General features: G+C 40.5%; 1 protein-coding gene across 10 annotated transcripts in view; it reads left to right on the top strand.

Annotated features, from left to right (window-relative positions):
- Nucleotides 1-22,775, top strand: part of PLCB4 (phospholipase C beta 4) — a 385,287-nt gene extending 362,512 nt beyond the window's left edge. For all 10 annotated transcript variants that reach the window (XM_066387163.1, XM_066387166.1, XM_066387161.1 and 7 more), the window contains 8 exons: nt 6,713-6,828; nt 8,092-8,167; nt 10,067-10,242; nt 14,069-14,170; nt 14,687-14,744; nt 15,360-15,446; nt 19,069-19,105; nt 21,248-22,775. In XM_066387163.1, coding sequence (XP_066243260.1) covers nt 6,713-6,828; nt 8,092-8,167; nt 10,067-10,242; nt 14,069-14,170; nt 14,687-14,744; nt 15,360-15,446; nt 19,069-19,105; nt 21,248-21,336 — 741 coding nt within the window. In that variant the 3' untranslated portion in view covers nt 21,337-22,775. The remainder of the gene's footprint in view (nt 1-6,712; nt 6,829-8,091; nt 8,168-10,066; nt 10,243-14,068; nt 14,171-14,686; nt 14,745-15,359; nt 15,447-19,068; nt 19,106-21,247) is intronic.
- Nucleotides 22,776-23,905: the final 1,130 nt, after the last annotated feature.

Genomic DNA, 23,905 nt, shown 5'->3' with positions numbered 1-23,905 from the left:
CCTTTCTGACAGTTATTTCAAAGGCATAACAACCTTTACCCATTTAAAAATGCTTTAGGCCCTGGCCAGTTGGCTCAGTGGTAGAGCACTGGCCTGGTGTGTGGAAGTTCTGGGTTTGATTCCCGGCCAGGGCACACAGGAGAAGCACCATCTGCTTCTCCACCCTTCCCCCTCTCTTTTCTCTCTACCTCTGTTTTCCTCTCCTGCAGCCAAGACTCCATTGGAGCAAAGTTGACCCAAGTGCTGAGGATGGCTCCCTGGCCTCCGCCTCAGGTGCTAGAATGGCTACGGTTGCAAAGGAACAATATCCAGATGGGCAGAGCATCGCCCCCTGGTGGGCATGCTGGGTGGATCCTGGTTGGGCACATGTGGGAGAGTCTGTCTCTCCACTTCCCCGCTTCTCACTTCAGAAAAGTAAAAAAAAAAAAAATCCTTTAATAAAATGGCTCTATCTACACTAGCAAGCTACAGCCTAACTATTGAAGACCAGCTCACAGTCTCCGTTTCTGGGTATCAGAATTTTCTGGGTCACTGGCACATAGTTTGCCACACACAGTGCCTGGAGGGAGATGCTGGCAGGCTCTGACCTTCCCACCCAGGGAACCCCAGAAAGAAACCCTTCTTGCTTTTCCCCTATTAGGTAAACTCTGCTTGGTTGCTTACTCTTGAAATATAGTTAATTTTTATTTCTACCCCTAAAAAGAGTTCTTTTGACAATGATGGGAGAAATTGTAAGAGTGAGTTACAAGCAGAAGAGAGCAGCAGGGGGTGGCCTGGGCTGAAAAACGTCACAGCATCTTCCTGCTGTCCGGTCTCTGCCCACAGAGAGATAGGACACGGATACCTCCTTTCTTCCTACGATGCTTCTCAGCTGCTGTCACTGGAAGGATAGTGTGTGCTGTTCCATTAAAGGCAATGAGAGCAAGAGAAACTTAATTTCTTAAAAAGACCTCTGAGTTCTCTTAAACTAATCCTGCATTCCCACTTCTTAATATTCTGACCCAAGCTTCAAACCAAGGCAATTCCCGCAAAGCTGGATTTGCATGACGGAACTCTGAATCACTCCAAGTATTCAGATGTAAGGAGCATAGCCTGGAACTCTCTCATTGCTTTAACAGTGTGATCCTGTGAGCAGTTCAGTTGAAAAATTACTTTTATGACCTGACCAGATGGTGGAGCAGTAGATAGAGTGTCGGACTGGGACACAGAGGACCCAGGTTCGAAACCCCGAGGTTGCCGACTTGAGCGTGGGCGAGCGTGGGCTCATCTGGTTTGAGCAAGGCTCACCAGCTTGGACCCAAGGTCGCTGGCTTGAGCAAGGGGTTACTCAGTCTGCTGTAGCCCCACGGTCAAGGCACATATGAGAAAGCAATCAATGAACAACTAAGGTGTCGCAACAAAGAATTGATGCTTCTCATCTCTCTCCCTTCTGTCTGTCTGTCCCTTTCTGTCCCTGTCTCTGTCTCTCTCTCTCTGTCTCTGTCACACACAAAAAATAGAAAAGAAAAATTTCTTTTCTGTGAGATAATTCAGGGGTGGCTTTAATAGCTCTTCCTCCCCACTTCTGATGCCACTGCGCTTCATTTCTCCCATTTTCTTCCTGCTCTTGGCAGGAAATATTCATATTATTTAATAACCAGTAAATCCCAGATGAATACAAGAATCCAAGTTGCTTTCCTTTGCAGAAAAAAATTTTCAGCTTCTTGGAGCCCCACGTTATAATAAAAGCAAAACCTAAAAGATTTTAAGTCTCAAACCCTACCTAAACGGATTTCTTTTTTCTTTTTTTTAGGAAGCCTTTAAAGTTCCTTAGGTCAGGTAACAGAGATAAATTGCCATAGTGAAATATGCATCGCTTGCCTGTTGCTTTTTAGAATACTTTTCGAAAGCATGTCTGGGCAGGAGAATACATTTTATGATTTATTTTAAATATCTGCATGTACTGCAGATGTTTAGGCTGCAAGTGTGAGATTACCAGTTTATGAATGATTCCTTCTCCTACATTAAACACAGAGGGAGACCACACTTATTCAGATTGCTTTGTATAATATAGCTTGTGGAGTTTATGAATTCTGAATTCTGTAATTTTTTTGTAGAAAACTACTACTACTAAAATGCTAATAACATCTAGTTAATGCTATTTGTGTCACATGTTGTGTGTATTCTGAAATCCTCATATTATTCCTGAAATGTAAATAATTTATCTACATTTTAGACACAAATAACATGAATTTCAGAGAGCTGAGTTCTTTGCCCAGAGTAATATAAAACTAGTTAATGCTGTTATAACTAAAGTGCCTTTCTCTATTTTATCTGTCCAAAGGCTTTGCAGATATTTTCAAATAATTTAGAATTTCCTGTCTACAAATGTTCTGTAATTTTTCAGTCTATAATATTTTCCTTATATTTTCCACTGTTTCTTCTGAAACAACTTCTAAGATGAAAGATATATGTGAACGCTGACTTAAAACAACAGCCGTTTATTGAGCTCACACTTTGGTGGGTCAGCGGTTTGGGCTGGGCTCAGCTGGGTGATTCTTCTGGTATCAGCTGGGTTCATTCATGCAACCGCTGTTACTGCACGTTTGGCTGGTTATAGACACATGAGTCAAATTTGGCAAGTCAGTAAAGCTATTAATGGAAAATTTGCTCTTTACTCTGCGAGCAATTTAGCTGATAACACCAATATTGTTGTTAAACTCATCTCTTATTCATGGCAAGACTTCAATAAGAAATCTACAGCTCTGCCACTCATAGAGGCAGTTTACCACCCTGGCTGAATAGCTCGTTTGGTTAGAGCTTGTTCTATAGCACAGAGGTTGTGGGTTTGAGCCCCAGTCCGGGCACACACAGAAACAAATTGATATTCTTGTCTTTCTCTCTCATTCTCTTCCTTCTTCTCTTTAAAATAAATTTTAAAAAGTAATAAATATTTTTTAAAAAAGTAGTTTACCAGTAATCTCAGAGTGACATGCTGAGCAAACGTGATTTATTCCGATTTCTCAGCATCACCTGTAGTGTGATCATTCACACCCACAGTCACATTCATCACAAGAATGTGTTTTGTGTCCCAAACATAAAAAATTTGTCCTACCCTGTAGAACATATCATAAAAGCTTCAGTCCATCATCAACACCTGTTATGGTACAAACAGTCCTGTTCCTCATATCTAATTGGTTTAATAGGTTTCCCAGAATATTTGCTTAAGAAACAGAACGTGTTTGCTCTGGCTGGATAGCTCAGTGGGTTAGAACATTGTACCAAAGCACAGAGGTTGCCGGTTCAATCCCTGGTTAGGGCACAAACAGGAGCAGATTGATGTTCCTCTCTCTTTTCCTCTCACTAAAATCAATAAAAATAAATAAGATAGACAGTGTCAGCTTACTTTTAAGACTCATAGCTTCTCTTTTTTCTTTGCTGCACTACAATATTTAAAGACACAATCTTTACCCTCCTTTTTTTTTTTTTTTGGATTTTTCTGAAGTTGAAAACGGAGAGGCAGTCAGACAGACCCCCGCATGTGCCCGCCCGGGATCCACCCAGCATTCCCACCAGGGGGCGATGCTCTGCCCATCTGGGGTGTTGCTCTGTTGCAACCAGAGCCATTCTAGCGCCTGAGGCAGAGGCCATGGAGCCATCCTCAGTGCCAGGGCCAACTTTGCTCCAACTCGGCTGCGGGAGGGGAAGAGAGAGACAGAGAGGAAGGAGGGGGGAGGGGTAGAGAAGCAGATGGGCGCTTCTCCTGTGTGCCCTGGCTGGGAATCGAACCTGGGACTCCTGCACGCCAGGCTGATGCTCTACCACTGAGCCAACCAGCCAGAGCCTTCACCCTCCTTTTGATGGTATTTGCAGGAGACATGGGAATGTGGCACCTCAAATATTTTCATCTAGCCTTGCATAGAGTCTCTCATTTATTTGCCCAGGAAAATGAATACCTGTGCTAAGCAGGCTGGATGACTTCTAAATCATTGAAAGGAGACTAAGTGTAGGGCATTTTAGCAGGGTTTAGTGTTTTGTTTTTCCATGACGACCATGTCAAGTGTAAATTCCCCAGGGGAGCAGATTAAGCCTAAAGAAAGATTTATTGATTTAATTATTCTGGTTGCTGTCTCTTATCACAAGTCACTCTGAATATCATCATGAATATTGAATAATATAAATAGGTTTGTATGTAACTATACAGTATTTTGAATAAGGTATAACAGGCATTTAAAATGTGATTTATATTATATTTACTTTCAATCCTAACAACTGTATGAAGTAGGTGTCTCTCTCCCAATTACAAAATGAGCAGACTTAGAGGACATGTGATTTGTCCCAGGATTTAAGACGGAAGTACTCAAGTCCTTAATCCAGTGCATTGTTGCAGGAACCCTGGCTGAAATGTATTTTAACCCAGACGTGCACACACATTGGTAATATGGCTAGATTTACTTGCTGTTCCAACTACAAATTAAGGTCTTATTTATTGATTTTTAGAGATAGGAGAGAGAGAGAGAGAGGGAGAGAGAGAGAGAGAGAGAGAGAGAGAGAGAGAGAGAGAAAGGGGGATAGAGAAGAGCAGGGAGTATCAACTCATAGTAGTTGCTTCTTGTATGTGCCTTGACCAGGCAAGCCCAGAGTTTTGAACCAGAGATTCAACATTCCAGGTCAACACTTTATCCACTGTGCCACCGTAGGTCAGGCAAGCTGGGAAATTAAGAAAATCTTGGTAAAGTTAAATTTTTTTTCTGGGCCCTGGCCAGTTGGCTCAGTGGATAGAGTGTTGGCCTATATACCGGGTTCGATTCCCAGTCAGGGCCCCCATGAGAACCAGCCATCTGCTTCTCTTCTCCTCCATCTCCTCCTTCTCTCTTTTTTCCCCTCTCAAAGCCATTGGCTTGAATGGTTTGAGCATTGGCCTCAGGTGCTGAGTATAACTCAGTTGATTCAAGCATCAGCCCCAGATGGGGGTTGCCAGGTGAATCCCAATTAGGGTGCATGTGGGAGTCTGTCTCACTATCTCCCCTCCTCTCACTTAAAAAAAGAATTCCTTTCTGCATTTATAGTTTATGAAATCTTTTCAAGATGTTCATGAATTCGATTTGCTTAGTCGAGCCTACCTTAGGAAGAAAATTATTTTTTAAATTAAGTCACTCACTTAAAATAAATAAATAAAAAGTAAACAGAAGGAAATATGACCATGAGCATGGTTGTAAAACCTAAACAACATCTATCCATTTCCGTCTCAAATACCGTACCATTTCTCTAAGTATCTGAAGAGTAAGACCAGTGTATAACATCAACTATCATTTAGAGTTGGATATGACTGATTATAATGATTTCCTCTATGTTTGGGGGCTGAGCAACGAAGGAAATCTGATTTCAGATAAGTCACTGGCTGTGGGCAAATTATCAGGAGGAGAGAATGTTTATAGAGAAATACTTATTTTTATACCATTGCAACCCCAACTTCAGTGATTAAATGAAGCAGATGGGAAACAGTTTTAAGTATCTGTCAGGCTGAACACCACAGCTCTTGAACAATCTGTCACCTTTAGGAATGCTGCTGATGGCATTTAGAAAATGGCAAGTGACAGAGGCTCCCAATCAGTTGATAGTTACAACTGCATTGGCAGTTCTCATTGGTACTCAAGACCTTCCAAAACGTGCCAGATGTTTAGAAGCCATATCACGTGATGAATAGTTATTTTAGCGTATAAAAGAGAAGAAATATGGCAGCTAAAACAGTCAATAATACCATAATAACTTTGTATGGTGACATCTGGTTACTAGACTTATCATGATGATCATTTCACAAGGTAGGTAAATGTCAAATCACTATATTGTACACCTGAAACTAATACGGTAATGTATGTTAGCTATACTTTAGTAGATAATAATTTTTTTAAAAAAAGAAATATGCCAGCTAAACTTGGGTATTTGAGGACCAGTGTGGGAAAGGGGCAATAGATTATTGCAGACACAGATCAAAAAGGAATGGGTGGCCCTGGCCGGTTGGCTCAGCGGTAGAGCGTTGGCCTGGCGTGCGGGAAACCCGGGTTCGATTCCCGACAAGGGCACATAGGAGAAGCGCCTATTTGCTTCTCCACCCCCCACCCCTCCTTCCTCTCTGTCTCTCTCTTCCCCTCCCGCAGTGAGGCTTCATTGGAGCAAAGATGGCCCGGGTGCTGGGGATGGCTCCTTGGCCTCTGCCCCAGGTGGTAGAGTGGCTCTGGTTGCGGCAGAGCGACGCCTTGAAGGGGCAGAGCATCGCCCCCTGGTGGGCAGAGCATCGCCCCTGGTGGGCGTGCCGGGTGGATCCCGGTCGGGCGCATGCGGGAGTCTGTCTGACAGTCTCTCTCCGTTTCCAACTTCAAAGAAGAAGAAGAAAAAAAAAAAGGAATGGGTGGAAATTCTATGCAGATGTATATGTGCAGAAGAAAGGACTTTGGGGTGACCCATGCTCCCAGGGGTGGCAGGGATGTCTTTTGAGGTGGACATGTTCATTAGGCTGAGGCTAGAGACTTCCTTGTTGGGGATAAGCCTGTACAAAAACTCATATGTTGGAAAGGACATTGGAAGTTCTTCTAGTTCCCAGATTCAGTCACTACTTAAAGTTCCAAACCGCTACCCTGGGAAAGCTGGTGAAAATACTGCCCGGCACACATAGCGTACAGTGGATCAGCAACGCTGAGAGTCCAGCTTATAACTGCATATTCTTCTTATTCAGGAGCACAGTACCATGCAGAAGTTACACTGCACGCAAGTTGACAAAATCGTGGCCCAGTATGACAAAGAGAAGTCCACGCATGAGAAAATCCTAGAGAAGGCAATGAAGAAGAAGGGGTAATACTGGAAGGCTTTTGCCTCTTTAGATTTTGTCTTTTCTCATAGTTTAGCTGCCTGTTTAGACCAAGAAAGAACTTAGTCCTAAACTTTGTTTTCATCTTAAATATTATTCCTAGAAAATAAGAGACTCCTTTGGCTGAAAGGAATTATTAAAGTCGACAGGAGGAGCTCTGTTCGTGTTCTACAGCTTTGGGTTGATGGCAGAATAACTATCTTTCATGTAATTTCCATTTAGCATCTTGGAGGTGGATGGGAGTGCTGGGGGGAGAAGGTAGGACAAGCTAAAGCCGGGAACATTTGAAATGACAGAAATCATTTTGTCTATTCAGAAAATAATAAGGTTGATGCACTCAAAAAAGTGCAATTTTTCATTTTTAATATTTAAAAAGTTCTTAGCTTGTGCCATAGAGAAAACTGTTGAATAAAACCAAGCATCACATTCACTGGGAAAGATTTTGTCTGTAGAATGAGGCAGGGGAACATTTCTTTAATGCTGCAAGCTCACTGAATAACAGGCAAGAAGGGAATGTACCCAGTGCCAGGCATTGCAAAGTAATGGATTTGATGAGATACCTAGCATTTTTTAAAATAATGCTTCTCTCAGAGATGGTCTGCATGAGCAGTACAATGGAGCATTCTGACTTAGGCCACAGGAAACCAGAGCATACATGCTGAAGACAGAAACTCAGAACTTGTTCTGCTTTTAGCAATGATATGGAGATCCCAAAAAAGGAAACAGAATCACTGAAATAAGCAGTAATGGGTGCTGGGCAATTTGCTGGTATATATTTTCTAATCACAATAGAATAAGAAGTACAGATCACCCTATGATGCCAAGAAATGCTATTTTCTCCCTTACTGGCATGTGTCAAAGACAGAAATCTGGCTTTATAACCAAAATGGAAGAATTAACAATTCACTTCAAGACTGACGACCTATTTTCCAATTTTGATCCCAAATACTATTTCATCGAATAAATAAAAGCAGGAACCAAAATGGAAACTCTGACAACAGACCCTTAACAATGAAATAATTGTTACGTCTGAAGTGTCTCTTTGTGTAGTGGTTGAATTGAGTAATCAGAATACAGAATTTTGTAAGGTATGCATCTGTTACTAGAAAAATTGATGTTGCCCAATGAGCCATGGCATCCCATGTCTGATGAACAAACTGTCTTCATCAGAAAGCTTTGTAGCAAAGGCCCACGGGAATGGGATGATATCTAACGTCTGGCATGCATTTGCGATTTTCCATTTTCAGGGGAAGTAATTGTCTTGAAATGAAAAAAGAAACAGAAATTAAAATTCAAACACTGACATCAGATCACAAATCTAAGGTAAGAAAACGCTTATTTTTACAGCAGTAACTTGCAGAAGACACTTTGTAATTTTTTCAAAGACACCTAGTATAAATCAGAAACAACATTAGCCTGCGGCTAGTCTGAGGCGGGGAAAGGGTTCAGGCATCAGACTTACTGGCTTAGAGAAAAGCCAGTTCATGTAACATCTTTTCCTTTATCTGTAGAAATATGCTAACAGTATTTGTTTTCTGCCTCAGAGACATCAAGTGAAACAATAAATGAATACACTGTAAAATACAGAATATGCTTCCCTATAGTTGTAACATTAAACATATAACAGAAAACCACCCAACTAGGAGATTGAGCAATTCTGGTACTCTATCCTAACTCCACAATGGAAATTTGTGATAAGAAAGAAATCTAAAGTTGATATTCTAAAAGATATGCCTAATTATTTCCTCAAAGACACAAGAAAGTAGGTGTTCGGGAGACCTTAATTAAGTTTGTGGACATTTGCCGAAGTGGATGTAAGTTTCAGTTAAGAACATAAGTACAGGTAAATCTCCCAGCGATAATAATGAGAAAAGGGGGGAAAAAATAAAACTTATAAGGAAAGTTCCCATTGATAGTTCTTGGTCAAACTAGCCAGCATCTATACGCTCGCATGCATCTCTGTCATCCAGGCCGGTGACCTGTTGTATACAAGGAGCCACACTAGTTGAGCTAAAGTTTTCCTTGGTGCTAGTATACTGCTCACAAAAATTAGGGCAGCGGTTCTCAACCTGTGGGTCGCGACCCCTGTGTTTTGGTTGTTCGACCCCCACCGGGGTCGCGACCCACAGGTTGAGAACCGCTGCATTAGGGGATATCTTACAGCTTCATGTTCATTTTGAAATATCCTCTAATTTTTGTGAGCAGTATATTTTGTATCTGTTCTGCCATGAAGTCTACAGAGGCAGTGAGCCATCTATCTTTGAGAGTTGTTCCCCATTATCTCCTTCTGTCTTTTTAACTGGAATGTTTGAGAATGAATGCCTGTGCAGCATGCCATGATTTTTAGATGTTTTGCATAAATAAGAAAGTAGACACATTGGCCACTATCAGTGAGCTTTTGCTGCATCATAAGCCATGCCAAAATGTAGTGGCTTTGCCTTTTATTAGCTCACAATTCAGTGGGTCCAGAATTTGGGCTGTACTCAACTGGTTGTTTTTTTCTACTGATTTCAGCGAGGCTCGCTCATGTGTCTACTACAGTGAGCTGGATTGGTGGCCTCGCTCAGATATCTCCAGGTCAGCTGACTGCTGGTTGCTTTTTCCTACATGACCTCCTATCTTCCAGCAGGCTGGCCCAGGCTTAGTCACAGCCCTGCCGTTCCAGATCAAGCAAAAGGGCAAGCACTTCCCAAGCCTCTGCTTGATTGCATTTGTTAGTGGCTCATGACCAATGCAAGCCATGAGTTCGGCCAGATTCAAGGAAGTGGAGAACTAGACTAACTCCTGATGAAGGGAACTGTAAAAGCACTTTGCAAAGAGCACTGATAGCACATCTGCAGGGTTGACACAGTAAGTCATGTTCCAGGAATAAGAGAACCCACCCCTCATGTCAGAGCTTGGCCTGTGGGAGTCAAATTGGAAAAACAAGAGGTGATGAAGGAAATGCTGAAAGAATTGGTAAAGGAGTATCAGCAAAGTTAGGCAGTGAAATAACAGCTCATCATTAAATATGTAGAGCCAATGTGATTGATTTAAAAAAAAATAAGCTATGACGTCCTGATTCCCACTGATTAGTGTATTTCTTTGCAGATCATAGGTGTCCACTGATTTACTGAGTCAATTGGGGGGCTGGGTCCTAAAATGCATGAATAATATCGTGCTTGCTCTTCATGCCTGAAATGTGAGAACTCCAGGTGGCACCGTCCCCTCTTTCCTACGTAGGTCAAGGAGATTGTGGCTCAGCACACAAAGGAGTGGTCAGAGATGATCAACACGCACAGCGCCGAGGAGCAGGAGGTCCGGGACCTGCACCTCAGCCAGCAGTGCGAGCTGCTGACGAAGCTCCTGATCAGCGCCCACGAGCAGCAGACCCAGCAGCTGAAACTGTCCCACGACAGGTAGGACAGTTTGCCGTTTCCAAACTGAGCTCCTAATTAAAGAATAATGATAATAAACTTAATTTTAAAAAAAAACACACGAATTGTGCACATATGAGCTGAGATAGTAAGTAGAATCAATTTGGCATGTAATAGGTATAGACCCTATCGTATGATTGATGTGAACAAGATGAACTAGAAGAAATGGTCCCTGCCGTCCAAAGGCTTACACATGTTGTCAATATAGTAACACTAACATGTAATGCTGAGTGAAATGGCAAGTTGTGTGAAATACGTAGTGAAAAGTGTCACAGGACAAAGAGCATCCAGCCCCCAAGAGCACTGCTGCCTTCAGAGGGGTCTTTGAAAAAATGACCTAGAGCCTCTTAGGAAGCCAAGAAACAAAAGATGGTAAAGATCAAGCAGTGTGGCTCTGGCCGGTGGGTGGCTCAGTGGATAGAGTGTCAGCCTAGCATGGAGCACACAGGAGAAGTGATTTTCTGCTTCTCCCCCCCTCCCACTCTCCCCCTTCTCTCCCTGTTACCCTCCTGCAGCCAGTGGCTCGATTAGTTTGAGCATGGCCCCTGAGCACTGAGGATAGCTAGAGTGGTCCCCACATGTTAGCCTCAGGCACTAAAAATAGCTTGGTTGATTAGAACATCGGTCCCAGACAAGGGTTGCCAGGTGGTTCTCGGTCAGGGTGCATGTGGGAGTCTGTCTCACTATATCCCTTCCTCTCACTTAAAAAAAAAAAAAAATTAAGTGGTGAAGTTCCTAGAGTGATCAGTTTTGATCACATCATGGCTAAAAATGGAGAGGCCTTGTCTTGGCATTATTAGGATGTCTATGAGTTTTAGAAAGACAGGTCTGATCAAGAAACCGCAAACAAGTATCCATTTATTTTGGTCTCTCCCTGTTTCAGCAAATTAAATATTACATGGAAACTACCTGCAGATGATGAGCTGAACCCCTCCCCCCTACACACACACCAAGGAGAACACTTATGTCAATGACTTCTTTTGATCACAGTTTTGTTGCAGTTCCGCTGGCTTCTTCCTCAGTGCCCACTTTGTGCCACAGGAAGGCCTTGTGGATACCCACACAAGAGTAGGAAATAGAGGCATTGTACAACCAAATAAAACAAGATGCGTTTAAAATGCCAACTGTATAAATTATCTGGTCACAATCCCAAATTCCCCACCTTATTTTGGATGGATAGATACAGCCATAAGGACATTAGTGTTTTTGCCAGTGTTTCCAATTCTCATTCGAGACAACTAAATAAGGGCATGAGGGTTAATGTTCTATACGCTACAAATTTTACAATACAGTTGACCCTTAAAACAATATGGGTTTGAACTGCATGGATCCACTTATCTATGGGCTTGTGTGTTTTTTTTCTTTTTATGATTTTCTTTTAAGTGAGAGGAGGAGGGGAGATACAAAGACAGATTCCTGCCTGAGCCCTGACCAACGTGCTCATACCAATCAAGCCATGGCTGTGGGAGGGGAAGAGAGAGAGAGAGAAAGGGAAAGAGGAGAGGTGGAGAAGCAGATGGTTGCTTCTCCTGTATACCCTATCTGGGAATCAAATTGGGGACTTCTGCACACCAAGTCGATGCTCTACCACTGAGCCAACCAGCCAGGGTCATAATTTTCTTAATAACATTTTCTTTTCTCAAGCTCACTTGATTGCGAGACTACAGTCTATAATACATATAACGTGCAAACTATGTGTCAATTGACTGTTTATGTCATGAGTAAGGCTTTCGCTCAACAGTAGACTATTAATAGTTAAGTTTGGGGGAGTCAAAAATTATATGTGGATTTTGCAGGAGGTTGGCACCCTTATTTCCCGTGTTGTTCAGCGGCCCACTCTCTTCTCTTTCATTGTATAGGATTAGACGTTTTCTTTTCTTTTTGTCCCTGAGAAATACTCTTCAGTCATTGTACAGAAAGGTCTGTTGTTCAGCCTGCCGTGGACCATTCATTGCTGCACTACCTGATGTTAGGCGTCTACCCTTATTCAAAGACACTTCACAGAATAAGGCACTCTTTTCTAATCTTCTCTGTATTTAGCTAAAAATTATTTTTGTAGCCCACAACAGTAGGCATCGTTCAAAAGAAAGAAATAAAATAAACTAATTCTTACACTACTTTGGAAGTCATTTGAGGAGACCATCTCTACCTAATTTACCTTAACAGATAAATTAATGGCAGGGGCATTCCTCAAGGCAACAGCCGCAGTTAAGCTTGTCCTCAAGTACCCTGTGCTTGTGTTTCTTTCTTACCATCTGGCCTTCTTAACACTTGCCAGCAGCATTTGGTTATTGGTAAGTGCTGACTGAAGGAATAAAGAAATGGTCAGTTTACTAACAAGTATGGAAAACTATGAGAGCCATTTCCTGGGGCCCAGTAGTTTATGTACATGTCCCTGTCCCTGTGGCCCTCTAAAAGAACCTGGTACAGCATTGTCCATCCCATTTTTCCCTTTTTTTAAAAAACTACATTGATTGAGATAACATTGGTTAATAACATTATATAGATTATAGTTCAACATCTGGACACTGTTTTAGGTGCTCCACACGAAGTCTGGTTTCCTTCGGTTACCATACATTTGCCTCCTTTGTCCAATTCACCCTCCACCCACCGCCTTTTCTTCTGGTCACCACCATTCTGTTGTCCGTATCTGTGAGCTTGTTTTGTTATTTTCTTTGTTACTTGTTTCTTTATAGTCCAAATATGAGTGAAATCATGTGGTGTTTGTCCTTTTCCTTCTCATTTATTTCACTTAGCATAATACACTCAAGATTCATCCATGTTTTTGCTAATGGCAACATTTCACTTTTCATGGCTGACAAGTATTTCATTTTATCTATCCATTCTGTATATGTACACATATATGTATGTATATATATGTGTGTGTGTGTGATATAAACACAACACATCATCTTCACTCATCCTTTGTTGGACACTTTGGTTATTTTCCATTCCTTTTAATGAACAAACAATGCTGGTGACTAGTTCCCAGGCAGTGTTTCAATGAGCTGTTCATAGATTCCAGAACTAAAATGCTTTGTTTATAATGTCCACTTTTGTATTCTAAATAATATACCTTTAATATATACATAAATTATCTGGAGCTGAGTCTTTGTCTTGCACACACATGCATTTGCATACACAGTGACCTGTAGACATCCTTTTTTTCCTACTTTCTGTGCTTACTTGAAACCATGTTGTTCCCTTCATTCCCCCGGGCTGTCAGAAAACTGGAAGGTCACTTGTGAGGATGGGAACATTCTTTCTCTGTCCTCCCAGCCTCTTGATCACCAAGATCATGGGGCAAAGCTGGAAAATCCTTGTGTTATGAACAAACATAATGTCTCTTCTTCCCCATCCCTCGCTGGTGCTTGAGCACTGGGTCACCCTGCCCTCACAGAGAAGCATGCTCATGAGTTGGGGCTCTTTCCCCCTTTTCTCAGGATGCAAAACAACTCTAAGAGCTCAGTAACTAAAAAAAAAAGTGAACCTGGTCTTACAGGTTGAACAGCAGCAACACTAAAAAGTTTCTGGAAGAAAGAAAGAGAGTAAGTATTTTATAATTTCTTGGCATATGTGGACTATTTTTGTTTTTTAATTTTTCTATTATAGTGAAAGGCCTATAACATAAAACTTACCATGTTAACCATGTTTAAGTATGTAGCATTAAATTAAGTACATTCACACGGTTGTGCAGCCTTGACCACCATTCACCTCCAGAACTTTTTCGTCTTCTCCAGCTGAACCTCTGTACCCATTAAACACTAACCCCCATCCCCTCCTCTCCCTGTCTATTCTTAATACATAGGGAAAGCAAGGAAATGAGAGCACACCAGGCTAAGATTTCTATGGAAAATAGCAAAGCCATCAGCCAAGATAAATCTATCAAGAACAAAGCAGAACGGGAAAGGTAAGTGAGAATGCTCTGTGCGAGAATATAGCATTGACTTGAGGACATAAGCATAACATGTATGTGTGTCTGTACACACAGACACACATCGGAGATATTAAAACCCTTGTGAGTTTCAGCTAAGACTTCTGTTATAACTGCTATTAAAGGTAGCAAAAGAAACGATCACCAAAATAAAGGAGAATGGGACAAAATATTTGTAATCCATATATCAGATAAAGGGTTATTATCCAAAATATATTAGGAACTCATACAATTCAACAGCAAAAAACAATTCAGTTAAAAAATGGAAAGAGGACAAAACATTAATATTGACTAATCTGAGTGACAGGTACATGGTTGTTCTTTTTATATTTTTCTCTGTTCATTCCGTATTTCAAAATTCCACAATAAAAATTAGGAAAAGAAAGTGATGATTCTCCCCAGATAGTTAAGCGGAATATAACTCTTTCTTATTTAACGTTGCTAATTCCATTCGATGTGATATCAACTATTATTTGTACTAATTCATTTTAGGCGAGTCAGGGAGTTGAACAGCAGCAACACTAAAAAGTTTCTGGAAGAAAGAAAGAGAGTAAGTATTTTATAATTTTCTTGGCATGCTTCTTAAGAAAACTATAAACACCTCATGCTTAAATATCAGACTTCTAACTAATTTGCTTAATATGATTTTTTTGTACATTAAACATTCTAGCTTTTCTGTTACCTTGAAAGCTAAAATAATTGCTCCCTGAAATATTTAAAGTAATTATGTGGAACCATTTTATGTAGAAAATGCATAAGTATAATATTATTTTCTAAATATGACTTTTTAAAAGTTTTTATTTTAATTTATTGATTGATTTGAGAGAGGATAAGAAAGAGAGAGGGAAACATCAATTTCTTGTTTTACTAATTTACGCATTCATTGGTTGATTCTTATTTGTACCCCGACCAGGGATCAAACCCGCAACCTTGGCATATCGGGATGACACTCTAACCAACAGAGCTACCCGGCCAGGGCTAGTAAAATGTTATTTTCTAAGATTTTATCAAGAGAGATTTTCCTAGTAAGAATTATAAGTCTAAACTTTATCTTTTTAAAAATCATTATAGCTTGTACTTAAATTGTAAACTTACTAATCATTCCTCATTCTTAATTTTTAAGATGACAATGCAAAGTTTGAGTTTTTTGTTGTTGTTGTTGCAGCTCGCAATGAAACAGTCCAAAGAAATGGATCAGTTGAAAAAAGTCCAGCTCGAACACCTAGAATTCCTAGAGAAACAGAATGAACAGGTATGTCACCTGAAATGTATAAGAGGACATAGACAGACAGACAGCTTTGGCAAGCAAATACCACCCATCCTGTGGTGACCCCTCTGCTGAATAAACAGTCGCATGAAGAGGGGGCTAGAAAAAGTTGGTGCCTCTTACTGTATTTTCCCCATCTCACCCAACAAGAGCAGAAAGTATTCTCTTTTGAAGTGGAAGAGGAATGTGGCTGTGGGGAAAGAAAAAGAATCAAAAGTCATCATTTGAATAGATTACGGAGATTCTAAGCCTGACGTTATTGAGAGGAGGGGAAAAGAGAGGTTACAAATTATTTTTCATTTAGAACTTTACAGCTTGCAAACATAGAGGCGAGTGATGTTATGTGTTAAGAGCCAATGACAGAAACCACCCATTATTAACATCAACCTAAAAATGAAGTTTTAAAGCCTTCCTTAAAGCTTATAAGTAGGACTGGAAGGGGTGTGCCACCGTGATTCTACAAACCACTGGACAGGAGTGGATGCCACGTTCTTGGAGCTTTTTTCCGGCAAGGCAGAACACTAAATGGAGAAGCACACACAAATAAAAAGTGAACTGAAATCCAACCGTTCAGTTAGGCTATCAGGCATCCACCAGGATTAATGTACGTTTACTTTAAGCACAGTGGAGGTGAGCTCCATCCCGACGGGCTCCAGCCCATCAGCTGTCCAGTCTCATTTCTACTGGACGGTGACCCCTCTAGCTTACATGTCAAAAGGACCCTCAGTAGCAGTGAGCTTTTCCGTCTAGCTCAGCTCAAACTTCACTCTTAAAGGGTAGCTGGTTTGGAAGTTCTCATTTCTAGATAATTTACCCCCCCCCCCCCATTTAGAAACAATAAGGAAGTTTTGATGAAATGACTTTTACTACCTTGAGCTTTCCTGTTTCCTCCCATCTTTAAAGCAATCCTATTTCCGGTGTGTGTTGTTTTTTTTTTCAAAGTGAATGGCTCCCATTGAAGAAATCTTAAGTAGGAATTATGCTAAAAAGTACCTTTGAGAAAGTAAAACAAAACTATAAAATCTTTTTTTTTTTCTTTCTGGAATTGAAGTTGAGTAGCAAGTAAATCCATCTTCTGGTTGCAAAGTCTTTCCTTTTTGGGGACAGGTGATTTATTCATCAACACACTTCTGAGTTATGTTCCATGTTTCCTTTGCAGCTAAGTGCTGATATCCGCGGACAGCACACAGATCCCCAAGGGGACACTCAATGTTTATCTTCCCCTGGGTTCAAGTCATTTAAGCAACTCATCGGTTACCTCACGTTCTGGTACCATTCACCTAGTTCAGTGGTTCTCAACCTTTCTAATGCCGTGACCCCGCAATACAGTTCCTCATGTTGCGGTGACCCCAAACCAAAAAATAATTTTGGTGGCTACTTCATAACTGTAATTTTGCTACAGTTATGATTCGGAATATAAATACCTGATATGCATTATGTATTTTCCGATGGCTTTAGGCGACCCTGCTGGGGTCACGACCCACAGGTTGAGAACCGCTGACCTAGTTTGTTTTTGCTCTGAGAGCACTTCTCAAAGTATTCGTGGGGAGTAAATGGGACTATGAAGAAGGGTTAAGCCACCATCTCCAAAACATTAGAATCCACTTTAGTTAGTCAGGGCTAGGTGGGGATAAGGGTGCCTGAGAAGAAGGCACAATGAAGGTAAGGCACAATTATGTTTCAGTTCACTAAATTAAGAAACTACTTGGAAATTATTGGGTTGCTTAGCAACAAGTTTGACTAAAGAATGTAAATGTGCTAAAAATTACCCATCACTGTAATAGTGGTGTTTTTCAGAGCTAGGGAATACAGTTACCTAGTGTTTTTAGTTTCAGAGTTAAAGCACGTAATAAAAAATAAAACTTGGAGCTTTTATCCTAATACATGGATAATTTAAACCACAGCAGAGTTCTGGCATTAAAAATTGGATTAGTAGCAGCTGCATCAGTTAGACATATTGGGAAGATAGTGGCTTTTTGTCCCAAAAATCCGTATAATGTCTTTTAATGCGTCATAAATAATGTCTACCACCCACAACTGATACTTTGAGTCAGGAGCTTAGGAGATCACAGAACATGAGAAGGCTTGAGGTTTAATGGAGATTTAATTAAATTCAATGCAAAGAAGATATATTGATGCTTCTGACAGATGTGGAATTTGGACTTAAATTTCTGTGTTAAGCTTTGCTTTGCAAATATGGCCTATTCTATAACTCAATCAGATCTTTCTAGTATATACACAGGTATATTTTCTCCTCAATTTAGTTGCTCAGTTACAGTGTGTTACTATGCTATCATAGGCACAGTGCAAAAGGTACAAACAGTGACTGTTTTTTCCCTCATAAGACAAGGTCTAGAACTATGTAGAAGAGCTCCTTTTATAATCAGTTAAATATGTCATTGTCAGAAAACAGTGTCCTGTCTCCAGACAACGCCAAACTTTTATAATAATCTCCCAAACTGTTGTTAAACCCCGACTTTTCTGTTTCGAAGCCAAAGACAAATTTATTGTAACATTCTCCCATAATATCTCCTTTTTTAAATTATTATTAAGTGAGAGGCCAGGAGGCAGAGACAGACTCCTGCATGTACCCAGACCAACCAGGATCCACCAGCAAGCCACCTACCAGGCAATGCTCTGCCTGTCTGGGCTGCTGCTCTGTTGCTCGCCAACTGAGCTATTTTAGTGCCTGAGGCAAGACCATAGAGCCATTCTCAACACCTGGAGCGAACTTTTTAAAAACCATTCAAGCCACGGCTATGGGAGGAGAAGAGAGAGAGAGAGAAAGAGAAAGAGAGAGGTAGGGAGGGGTCAAAAAGCAGATGGTCGCTTCTCCTGTGTGCCCTGATCAGGAATAGAACCCAGGATAGGACTTCCACGTGCTGGGCCAATGCTCTACCACTGAGCCAACAGGCCAGGGACTCCCTTTTAGGTTTCTCACTGCTTTTATGTATACCTGCTCCTATGAATCTTCCTAGTCCCACCAAAGTAAAGCATGGAATGGGTCTACTTAAGTAGCTGGACCAGTGTTGAGGGCGCTGGCAGAAACAACTCAAGTTTTAATATATTACGGTCCTGATTCTGCATCTTAATGCATGTGTCCTTTTTAACCCACCTAAAGGCCTTGCCTACTGGTCATTCCAAGAGTCATTTAAAACTTCACATTTCTATTGACAATTCCCAAAGACCTCCCAGCCACCCAGGATCTCATTCCCATCTTGACATGTACCATTTCAAATGTTAACGGCTCCAGTACTCTCACACACAAGTTGTAAGAGTTGGTGTCTGCTCTCAATCCTGTCATTGAATAAGGAGAGGTGAGGGATCTTGCAGAAGGGAGGGTTCCCCCTCACTGCCACAGAGAGGGGCGCAGTCTGGGCTCACAGACATTGGTTGTTTTGTTGTTGTTGTTGTTCTTTTTCTCTGTTTTGATCAACTCGGGGAAATTCTGTCACTGATGGTTATATACATGTTTTATTCTTAGCATTTTTGCTTTTGCTTTATATGGTTTTTTGCATTCATTTCTCAGATTCATTTCAGTATTCATTTATTTTCTTTGTTTTGTATGTATGACTCAATTTTGACATTACTATTTTTGTACAAACAGCTTTTGAAATCCTGTCATGCAGTGTCCCAAACTCAAGGTAGGACGGAAGCTCTGATAAGCAAGACATTGTTTTCCTTCTCAACTACGTCAGTACTCTTGGGGTAGTTCTTCATCTGTGAATCACGTCTGGTCATAAGCAAATTACTCTTTCGGGGGTTTGGATTTGAAAGCTTGATTTTTTCATTCTTGGATTTCTGATGCAATATTGAAACTGAAATGCCCAAATAGTTATTTCTGATCAAGTTTTAGCAGCATTTCCAATCGCAGACCTGGAGTAAAAGTCATGTTAATGAAGACGTGTCCAGGCATCAAAAGCAGTGATGAACCATGGTCATTTGGACTGACCACAGCTAAAGCTGGGTCACAGAGCCAGATCTTTCACAAGCACTGCAGTTAATTTTTAAAACACCCCACTAAAAGTCCATTGGTGTTTTTTAATGACAGAGGGTTGTGGTCTGTGTGCAGGATGCTTCTCATGTTTTCTGCCAGATCCAGCCTGCCAAGAACCTTAATCACCCTTCATAAGTAAAGTGACCATATAATTTATTGTTTGAATCGGGACAGTTTTGAGAATAAAAGGGGGTGCTGTTCATAATTGCCAGGACTATAGGCAAAACCAGATTGGAACTATCCCTGGCAAATGAGAATAAATGGTCACCCTGCTCATACGAGAACTTTACTCTTGGAATAATATTTTAATGTCCTATGATTCTTCCTTATCGACTGTGTTCAATTTTGTCTTTAAATGCTACAGGGGGAGAAGCATAGGGAATTCTTTATTAGCACTTACTGAACATAAAATATATTTAATTTTTGGTACTGATAATGTTTCACTGTCATTTTTTATGAATACCGTTTTCATAGTTTCATGTTTATATATTTTTCTCCATTTCTTCATTTCTCTATTAGAATGCTTTTACACTTCAGGCATAAAAACTATCTGGGTAGAGGAAACCATCCATCCCAAATGTAAGCAGAAAGATATAATTCTTTGGTGTTATTATATTCGTCCTCACCAAAATGAAATTTAAATCTACAATGTAAAAATAAAAATAAGAGAATAACTGTGTGGTTAATGGGTTGAACTAATTTTGTAACAGGACTTTAGGACATTTAGATACTCATAGTATGATCTGTTGAGTTGACCAAAACTTCCTACTGACTTTCTGTTTAGTTGTACTATCTAAGTAGATATAAATAGTAACATCAAGAACTTCAGATCCTTCTCTGAATTATATCTTTATATATCCATGATTCTATTCTTAAAAGTCTTTTATTTTGAAGTGGAATGTCACTAAAAGAAGAGTGCTTTATTCCTCCAAAGATACATGCATTGAATTGGGCAAAAGTATCTAGAAGGAAAGTAAAAGTTGAAATGAACCAAGTGTTTTCACCATATTACCAAGCAATTATTTGTCACCACAACTTGGCCTCCATTTGACTTCTTTCTACCTCCCAAACCAGCTGGTTGTCTTAGTGACCGTCTTAATTCATGAGATGAGCTCACCAGAGCCTACTTCCTGGCGTGGCCAGTAAAAAAATAATTTACCCCAGAGAAATGAGAGCTGTCGGGATAGTTTTTGGACAATAGAATTCTAGGGACCCAAATATTTCTGGAACATCCTGCTTGCAGGATACTCCAACCAAATCAATGTGATATTCTCCCACCTAAACTTCTCCATCGATTTGATTCTGGGGTAATTACTTTTAATTACATTTCAAGCTATTTGGTGAATAAATTGTACATAATCCATACTTATTCTAAACATGATCAAATAAACTGCACAAGGTCAAGTCAACATGTCAACCTGTAGAAACTAAGTCAAACAAACATTTTGATGTGACATAGTCCTAACTATCAAGGGACTGGCTCAACCTCTTTTCAAATGGTCCTCCTGGCACTGTGTAGACCAATTCTTCCCAAACTTTAACATACATAAAAAATTTCCTAGGGCTTTTATTAGATGCAGGTGCTGACTCAGTAGAGCTGGGGTAGAATCTGTGGTTCTGCCTTCCTCACAACATCTCAGGCAATGCTGATGATGCTGGTATGTGGACCACTCTTTGAGTAGCAAGGACATAGTGACAACATCAGATAGAACAGGAGAGGGGCGCTAGGGATGTGACATGCCTTTAGGAGAGAATTTCAACACGTAAGTCCATGTTTCTGATGTTACAGGCGAAGGAGATGCAGCAGATGGTGAAATTGGAAGCCGAGATGGACCGCAGACCGGCAACAGTAGTATGAAACTCCAGAATGCGAACTAAAGCAGCAGAACCACACAGCATCGAAAGCTCCCTCCCAAACTTCTGAACACAGAGTCCATGGAAGAAAGTCATCTTTTGTGTTTGTCTCCTTTACGTATAGACACGATGTTCCCCGAAACCAGAGACTTATATACTTCCATGTCACATATTGAATTTCCTTGGCCAACCCAAAGTAGCTGCAAACCCACAGAAATGATCATTCCAGTAAGGCAGAGTTTACCCACAGATAATACAACTTAAACATGTTTGCTATACAATAACCATCACAGGTAAATGAGCTTGGTGTTCACAACTCTGCTTCGTGATACATTAGGACATGTTTGAGCTGCAGCAAAAATAGTGCATTAGCAATTTAACAGCAAGTGCATGCACTAGGGAAAAAAATACTCTGTGGACAAATTCATCAGCAGAAGTGGTGATTGGCTAGACAAACAATGTTGCAAAATTTTCCTACATCTAAGTTACCTCATCAGTAAGTGCCATGTCTCTACCATGCCATAAGAAGCTAATTTCCTGTAAAAAAAAATTGTGGAAATTATTAGAACAATAGGAAAATAGAACAGTGTACCTGTGCCAAAGCTCATCAGTGCTCAAAGGAGAACTCTGTGAGGCACATTTAAGAAAGTTTGCTTTCTAGGAATTGCTTCCGCCGATTCTGGATATTCTAATTCGCTATTACTCCTTCAAGATTGTGAAGTGGTATTGGCAAACGTTTGTAAATGTGACCATGTATAAAGTATTTATACTCCTAATTCACACTGTTATAGAGCAAAATCATCTAACTATTGCCACATGACAAGGTTAGTAAACAGGAATACTAGAACTAAGTTTGCATGATACACAAGCACCAATTTAGACTAATCCGTTCAGACACAGTTAACCTAATGCCAAATCCATGCTGGTTAGACAAATGTATGGCACAGAATATAATTCGACTTTCAAGACTTTTAGCCTAACAATGAAAAAAGTCTATATATATGTGTATATGAATTATGTGGGCATTCTTGATACTTCAACTTCTAGTTTCAGAAAAAAAAAATACATAACTAATTTAATTTTACACAAAAAATATTTGTGCAGATTTTCAGAATTTCATATCAGGAAATAACCTTTTTATGTCTGTTAAAATATCAAAACGATTTGCTACAGTGTTAATCTGCATGGTCTTGAAGCCTGTGGTAGGGGTGTTGCCGACAGCGCATGAAGACGTGTTCCTCGGGGACTTGAGCCAGACCGCCGAAGCTCAGAGGAGCGCGCGGGAAGCCGGTAGTCTAGAACTAATCAGGTTACTGATTTTAAGACACAGAACACCGACTAAATTGTTGTATATGCTTGTACAAATTGATTCTGTATGTCCCTCTGAACAAAGCAGAGAAAATTATGTTATCATCAGTAATGAAATTTAACTTCCAACTTCTCTAATAAAAAATTAAAACACAGCACCTGTCAGATTCTTTTCCTCCAAGGATGTTTCCAGTGAACTTTTTTCCTTTTTCATCCATTATTAGAGAGATCATTACTTCATTGCTTTCAAAAGAGGGTTATTCTTGCCTCCAAAATATTTTTTTTTGCCAAATAACACAAAACAGGTCGATTGAGTTGATTCCCAGATATAAAAGTACTTGTTTCTTTTTTTCTTGTATTTACAATTTAAATTGGCATCCATGAAATTTCTCTGGCTCCAAATGGCCTTGTCTGTAAGACAGTGGAGTTAGACGGCATATCTTCCAGCACTAGCATCCCATGAAAATATGGTTTTTAAAATAGCTCCACATTTGAATTGCCAATCTTCAAAGATTCTGAATGGTTCCTCCTCATCAAACCCGATGGCTTCTCCCCAGAGCTCAGGTGAGCTCACCGTTGTGTGTAGCACCTGACCAGATCCACCACGTGCCTTGGCTTTTCTCTGCTTCTGATAGCTACTCCTTGTCTTCCCATTATTTCTTCTCTGGCTTTTCATCCTCCTGCACCACCATAAATATTTATATTTCAGTGTTATATCCGGAACCATTTTTTTCTTTTTCTTTTTTTAAAGACAGTCAGAATGAGGTACAGATAGGGACAGACAGGAAGGGAAAGAGATGAAAAGCATGAATTCTTTGATGCAGCATCTTAGTTGCTTGTTAATTGCTTGATCATTGATTGCTTTCTCATATGTGCATTGACCAAGGGGCTACAGCAGAACAAGTAGCCCCTTGCTCAAGCCAGCAACCTTGGGCTCAAGCCACTGGCCTTAGGCTTCAAGCCAGCGACCTTAGGACTCAAGCCAGCGACCTTTGGGCTCAAGCTAAAAACCATGGGGTCACTTCTATGATCCCACGCTCAAGCCAGTGACCCTGTGCTCAAGCTGGATGAGCCTGCACTCAAGCTGGTGACCTCGAGGTTTCAAACCTGGGTCATCTGCGTCCCAGTCCGACGCTGTATCCACTGCACTATAGCCTGGTCAGGCCAGAGCTATTTTTTTCTTTACTCCAGGTTACTTTTAGAATCAGACACCTTACCTCCCCCTGATAGATGCCATTGTAATAGGATTAAAATACCACAAAAGGAGGTGTTTTATTTTCTCTTA

Source organism: Saccopteryx leptura, chromosome 5 (genome assembly GCF_036850995.1).
Source record: "Saccopteryx leptura isolate mSacLep1 chromosome 5, mSacLep1_pri_phased_curated, whole genome shotgun sequence".
Classification (NCBI taxonomy): Eukaryota; Metazoa; Chordata; class Mammalia; order Chiroptera; family Emballonuridae; genus Saccopteryx; species Saccopteryx leptura.
The sequence above is the reverse complement of the archived record's forward strand: the minus strand, read 5'-3'. Positions and strand labels throughout refer to the sequence as shown.